General features: G+C 54.4%; 1 protein-coding gene across 1 annotated transcript in view; it reads left to right on the top strand.

The window, feature by feature from the left end:
• The window catches only part of HMCN2 (hemicentin 2), a 139,122-nt gene that overhangs the window by 5,686 nt on the left and 126,417 nt on the right, over positions 1 to 7,019 (top strand). The window contains 3 exon segments of the mRNA XM_014532199.1: positions 5,003 to 5,174; positions 5,777 to 5,883; positions 6,309 to 6,429. Of these exon segments, the coding sequence (XP_014387685.1) occupies positions 5,003 to 5,174; positions 5,777 to 5,883; positions 6,309 to 6,429 (400 nt within the window).

Here is a 7,019-nt window from a genome sequence, read left to right as displayed (position 1 = left end):
CCTTGGCGAGGGTGGGCGACGGCTGTGACTGCGGCCCTGTGCTCGGGAAAGCAGGGCCTGGGACAGGTGCCCGGGGTGCCCAGTTGGCAGGGGCTAGAACTCTCCCTTCATCCATGCCCACGAGCTTCCTGAAGCTACAGGGCCCAGGATGGGGCCCTCAGTGTTCCAATCTGTGGCTCTGAGGCCCATTCGGGCCCTGGCTTCCCCTCTCTGCTTCTTCAGCTGCCTTGGCTGTCAAGTGTTGTGGGAGGAGCCTTGGGGGACGGCGGATCTGCCTGGAAGGGCTGACCAGCAGCCATCTGGCCAGGGTAGCAAGCCCAGATTCTTCATTCTTTCCCCACCAGTGACAGAGAGATGAGCCCCGATGCACTGCTGGCTCCCAGGCCCCCGGTCCCGCTAACATCTGGAAGCCATTGCTTTCACCAAATAAACACCAAGCTTGCTGGATGCAGGCTCTCTTCTCAGAAGGCTCCCTGGGTTCCACTCTGAGCCCTGGGGGCATCGCGGGGGCCAGCAGGCCTTGCCCCCAGGCTTGACCTCAATATGGGCAAGAGGGTCAGCCCATCACCACCCCCCCAGACCTCCCCAGCTCCTGAGTAGTGATGTGCTTACAGGGCAGGCCCCGTGGGCAGGCCGCCTCCTGGCGAGGTCACTGGCATTCTGTCCCATCTCAGCCCTCCCCATGGCTCAGTAGCCTAAACTCCTGGGCCTCTTCCCTAAACAGGACATTCGAGAATGAGCTTAAAATAACAGTTGCAACACGGTAGCGGTGTGACTTGCCTGGGTAATTGTCCACTGTGCTGCCACCGCCCCCTGGCAGCTTTGCTCAGTTATGATTCCCCCCGACCCCTGACAAGGCCTGGCCCCGGGGAAGACTGGTCACAGAGCCGTTCCCGTGCCGGTGGGGGAGTTGCCTCACTGACTTCGCCAGCTTCTGTCCAGCTGGGAGCCCTGGCGGCGGCTTCCTCCCGGCCGCCCCCGCACGGATGAAGAATGTTGGTGAAGACAGGTGGGACCTTTTCAAGAGAAACATTACTTCGAAGGCAAAACAAAAGATGGCGTAGCTCCAGACCTGGAAACAGATGCTTTTCCAGAAAACCGCATTCTTAGCCCGTGTTAACTTAAATCTGGCTATAAAGTCTAGGCACACAGGTTCTAGCTCAGTCTAAACAAATCATATACATTTTCTAAACCTTGGGCAATTCTTCCAATTCCGTGCCTTTCCTTGGGAGATCGATGGGAGGCAGAGCTAAAGGAGAATGATTCAGAGCAAGCATGGCCAACAGATAGCATGCGAGACACCACTTCTAATGTCATATCCATGGCAGACATTGCTAATCAATCACAGAGCTGTTTAAAATTGAGGCAGGATGTGGCTTCTTATTTCTTCTTCTAACAGTATTCCAGGAAGCTGATTCCTGTTGATTAGAGTTGCCAAGCAACAGGCTACCACTATGGTTGCTCAGATATATAGAAACAGGGTGGGGCAAAAGTAGGTTTACAGTTGTTGGTATGGAAAATAATACAATGTGTATTCTTTATAAGTGACTTTTACTTTAATAAATTACTACGAAGCCCTGCCTGTTGTGGTTCAGTTGGTTGGGCATTGTCCTGTGCACAGAAGAGTTGCTGGTTTGGTTCCCAGTCAGGGTACATGCTCAGGTTTGGGGCTTGATCCCTGGTAAGGGGCAGCCGATCGATATTTCTCTCTCCCTCTCCCTTTACCTTTAAAAATCAAAAACTAGCCGGTTTGGCTCAGTGGATAGAGTGTTGGCCTGTGGACTGAAGTGTCCCAGGTTCGATTCTGGTCAAGGGCACATGCCTGGGTTTTGGGCTCAGTCCAATGTGCAGGAGACAGCCAATCAATGATTCCCTCTCATCAGTGATGTTTCTATCTCTCTCTTCCTCTCCCTTCCTCTCCGAGATAAATAAAAATATATATTTTTAAAAATCAATAAAAAGTCTTTAAAAATTACTGTGAAAAATGTCAAAGATATAGAAAAATAAAAAGAACTTAGGTACCAGCTAGATCCAGCAATTAACATTTTAGCTCCACCTGCTTCATTTCGCTGTATACTTTTTGCTGAATGATGACACCTTATCCATAAATAATTCAGCATGGATTTTTTAAAAATAGTCTACAATATTATCGAATTAAGTGTACTTTGCTAGTATCATCTGATGTTGAGTCCACATTCAAATTTTCCTCAGAATGTCTTTTTGTTGTTGTTGTTAATCTTCACTCGATATTTTCCCATTGATTTAGGGAGAGTGGAAGAGAGAGGGAAAGTCAGAGAGAAACATCGATGTGAGAGAAACACATCGATTGCTTGCCTCCTGCACGCGCCCTGACCAGGGCTCAGGCTGGGGAGGAGCCTGCCACCGAGGTACGTGCCCTTGACCGGAATCGAACCCGGGACCCTGTGGTCTACAGGCCGATGCTCTGCCCACTGAGCCAAACCGGCTAGGGCCCTCAGAATGTCTTTATAACCGTTTTTGCCCGATGGGACTTCATCACAGGCGGTGCATGTCGTCTGGTTGTCCTGGCTATGGAGCCCTCTTACATCTGGAGCAGGCCACCCTCTGTACATGCCACCGGCTTGTCGACGAGGCACCGCCTTCATAATGTCCCGTGTTCCGGATCCAGCTGATGGCTTCCTTATGGCGTGAACTGTGTCTCCTATATTTCCCCTGAACTGGGGGTTAGCGCTACACGCCTGTCTAGATGGAGGCCAGCAGGTTTGGCAGGAATAGTTCATAGCTGGTGCTGTGTGTATTCTCTATTACATCACACCAGCAGGCGAATAATGTCTGACTGTCCCACTCTTCCTGGAGAGAAGCGTGATTACTGGGTCGGGGTGTCGACAGCCAGCTCTCCGCATCGGGAGGCCATGCGTGTCCCGTGTGACTCGGGTGGCCTGTGGGGTAACGCTGGGGCTGCATGCGACGTCCAGCTCCCCATCGCCCTTTCATCTGCGGTGTGAGCATCCACCGAGCATGCGCGCCCGGAACACTTATTTCACGAGGGGCTGCACACGATGATTTCCTAGTTGCATCATTCCTTCCGCGTTTACCAGCGGGCGCTCTTCCAGGAAGGAGGGCTTTTGCTCATGGGAAGGAAGGGTTCGGTTTGTCCGAAGCCCAGTTCTGATCAGAAGGGCAGGGATCACCCTTAGTTCTTTCTCTTTAATGAAGAAGTCGCCTTCATTGGTGACAAGTGAGGTTTTACTGTTTTGAATTTTGCACTTCTTTCTGGAGTATTATTATGGGCATGTGGGTTACATAATGCAGTGTGTTTTGATTGATTACTGTTACTCTATTTGGGGCTCAGATTTTTCTAAATTTAGCCAATGGGGCTTCTGCAAGCTGGTGGCCGTGTCCTCTGGCTGTGTCCCCGTTCGTCTTCGAGGACTTCCTCGCTTTATGGAGTTATCGGCTGCCTCAGGTTTGCATTGTACATTGCCTGCCCCGGATTCAGAACCAGACATCTCTCCAAGGAACCCTAATTCAGAATGGTATTAGGTTCTAATTCACTCTGAGTGGATTTAATGTATATATATATATAAATTATTTCAGAAAGGAAGGGAGAGGGAGAGAGAGATAGAAACATCAATGATGAGAGAGAATCACTGATCGGCTGCCTCCTGCGCACGCTGGGGATTGAGCCTGTAACTGGGGCATGTGCCCTTGACCGGAATCAGACCCGGAACCCTTCAGTCCGCAGGCTAGTGCTCTATCCACTGAGCCAAACCGGCTAGGGCTGGAGTGGATTTATAGAGAATTAGGCACCTGCAGTTCTCTGTGACACTTGGCTGTAAGAGAAAGTCTGGGCTCAGAAAACATTAACCTCCTCAGCGCTGTGCTTTACCCTACAAGTCCCACAGACCAGCCTCGCAGTCACAGTGTGAGAGGCTGGCAGCTGAAAGCCGCTCCGCGAACGTTTCTTTGCCGGTCCCTTTGTCCTCAGTGTGCCTCCCACTGAGCACAAGTTCAACCCCTGGGTTTTCAACTCACTGGAGGTTAATTTTTTCTCTCTGTGGTCATGGCACCCATCTCTCATCCAGGCAGGGGCGTGTGCCCTGTGTTTCAGTTTCAGGGTTTGCACAGGATGCTTCCTGACTTGGAGGGGAAGGAGAGGTTCCGACGGGAGGGGCTGCCCCTCTCCCTCTTTCCTGGTTTTCTGGCTGGGACCTGGGAGGCTTGGCTGCTGCAAGGAGGAGGTGTGAGCTGGGAGTGGGTGCTGGTGGAATTGAGGGAGCCGTCTGCATCCACAGGGTGAACCCGGGATGGGGGATGGGGGGTGTGGTCTGAGGCCCCTAGGGGGGTGATGGTGAACTACGTTGGTCTGGGGTAGTGGTTCTCAACCTTCCTAATGCTATGACCCTTTAATACAGTTCCTCATGTTGTGGTGACCCCCAATTTCATTGTTACAAATTGAACATAATTAAAGCATAGTGATTAATCACAAAACAATATGTAATTATAGATGTGTTTTCCGATGGTCTTAGGCGACCCCTGTGAAAGGGTCGTTCGACCCCCAAAGGGGTCGCGGCCCACAGGTTGAGAACCGCTGGTCTGGAGCAAGATTCCAGATCTCCAGGGTTCATCTGTGTGTAGGAGGCATCAGGAGGGCTGCCTGGAGGAGGTGATGGGGGCCATGGAAGTTGGCCAGGTGAAGGAGGGAAGAGTCTTCCCAGCAGAAGGGCACTCCTTGCTCCTTCCGTCCGAGCTGAGTCCTCTGGATGCCTCAGTTCAGGTGTCACAGCTCTGAGCCCACAGGCTGGGGATGTGGGTAATGCCCTGTGAATTGGGGCTGGTGGGGCTCAGGGGGGTGTGGGGTGCCCTCCAGATGACCTGGAAAGCCTGTATGCTGCCCGAAACCCATGGGGGAAGCCAGGTTCTGCACACAGCTGGCAGCCTGTTAAGGACCCATCATCAGTGGGCCAGGCACACGTAAGACAAGGTAACATGTTGGCGTCAGCTTCTCACACCTGCCTCCCAGGTGCTGAAGTGGGTGGAGTCAGCCATCCAGGCGTCCAAGGTACACCTGCTGTCCACGGACCACGAGGAACAGGGCGAGCACACGTGGAGGATCCCCTTCGACCCCAGCCTGAAGGAGGTCACCATCTCCCTGAGCGGCCCGGGCCCCGAGATCGAAGTCCGAGACCCGCTGGGTATGTGCGCCCCTCCTCTTTGGCCCCAGGATTGAGCTGGGAGTCAGGATGGGACAACGAGAGAGACCTGTGGTGGCTCCTGGACACAAGGCTCCGGGAGCAAGGAGGGTGGGGGGTGCCAGGTGGGGGCAGAGAGGGTCCTGTGGTGGGTGAGGAAGCAGGAGGCCGGGAGAAGCCAGGTGAGGGGAATTAAGATGAAGACAGTCCTGGGATGGGAGGCTCCCACGGAGTCCTTCCCCACGCGCTCTAGTGGTCCCCACAGTAGCCTGGCGGGTCAGTGAGGGCACGAATTAGTGGCACGCAGTACAGATGGGAAGCTGGGGTTCAGGGAGGTGGTGTGGACCTGGCCACCTGGCTCCCCGGTGCTCCGAGGATGTCATGAGAACCTCAGGCTATAGGCCAGGAGTGCATCCCACACCTGGGGAGGGGAAGGGGGCGTGCAGAATGAGGGGGAGGCCCCAGCACTGCCAAAGGCCTCTCGTCAGTTTCTCTGGGAAGATGAGGCTGGTGTTTGGAGAGCCACGGGTTCCTGGGGATAGGGTGGGCCTCTGTCACCCCCCCGGGAAAGTGTTGAGGCCTGAGAGTCACTGGGGCTTCCACAGGGAGGATCCTGCAGAAGGACGAGGGCCTCAACGTGCTTCTCAACATCCCTGACTCGGCCAAGGTGGTGGCCTTTAAGCCGGAGCATCCTGGGCTCTGGTCCATCAAGGTAGGGGGCACTGGGTTCCCGGGCTGTGGGGAGCCCAAGCCGCATGGAGTTGAGACACCATCTCCTTCCTATCTGGCCTGGGGAGCCTGGGGTCCTGGGAAGCTGAGGGCTGGAGCTTGGGTAGTGATGTGGGCATATCAATAGAAGTAAAGGGTCAAAAACAGAGGAGGGGTATTCTGCTTTGCAGCCGTGAGAGGAAGTGGAGTGGTTGGGTTAGTTAGGGGATGTTTATGAAGGACTTGGAGAAATGACTTGAGCGTCCTGAGATGGGTAACAGAGCCCTGTCCAGGGAGAAGGCACAAAAGAAGCAAGGGTGACCTCGGGGGAAGGCTTCGAGGAACAGTCCTGGCGGGGCGGGTCGGCACTCCTGGAGCTGGGGTGTGGGGGTCGAGGGCCCCGGTGACGTGGGCCTGGGCTTGTGCTAGGTCTACAGCAGCGGCCGCCATTCGGTGAGGATCACGGGCATCAGCAACATCAACTTCCGCGCCGGCTTCTCCACTCAGCCCTCTCTGGACCTCAACCACACCATCGAGTGGCCCCTGCAAGGTACATGCTCTTGGAGCTGGCTTCTGAGGGGTGGGGCTTGCCCATGGGAAACAGTGGGAGCGCTGGGGGCCGACCGTGAGTGAGCGGCTGTGGAACAGGTGGCCCAGGCTGGGTTCCCACACCCGGGGCCAGGCCCCAGCCCAGGTGACATAGTGGCCATTTCCCTTTAGAACAGTGGTTCTCCACCGTCTGGCCCTTTAAATACAGTTCCTCATGTTGGGACCCAACCATAAAAATTATTTTCGTTGCTACTTCATAACTGTAATGTTGCTACTGTTATGAATCGTCATGTAAATATCTGAGATGCAGGATGGTCTTAGGCGACCCCTGTGAAAGGGTCGTTCCACCGCCAAAGGGGTCGCGACCCACAGGTTGAGAACCGCTGCTTTAGAACATGCTCCACTACTGAGTTCACACCTTCCCCTTCTTCTGGGTCAAAACTTGTTTACCAAGAGCCTGGCTCCTCCAGTTTCCCGCTTTGACGCTGTGTGGAGTGGAGGCGATGCAGCCTTGGGGGACCACTGGCGGGATGAACAGTGGCATTTCAGGACCATGGACAGGAGCAAGCCCCCCTCCCTCCTTGTCCCACC

The sequence above is a fragment of the Myotis brandtii genome, unplaced genomic scaffold (assembly GCF_000412655.1).
Source record: "Myotis brandtii unplaced genomic scaffold, ASM41265v1 scaffold855, whole genome shotgun sequence".
Taxonomy (NCBI): domain Eukaryota; kingdom Metazoa; phylum Chordata; class Mammalia; order Chiroptera; family Vespertilionidae; genus Myotis; species Myotis brandtii.
The sequence above is the reverse complement of the archived record's forward strand: the minus strand, read 5'-3'. Positions and strand labels throughout refer to the sequence as shown.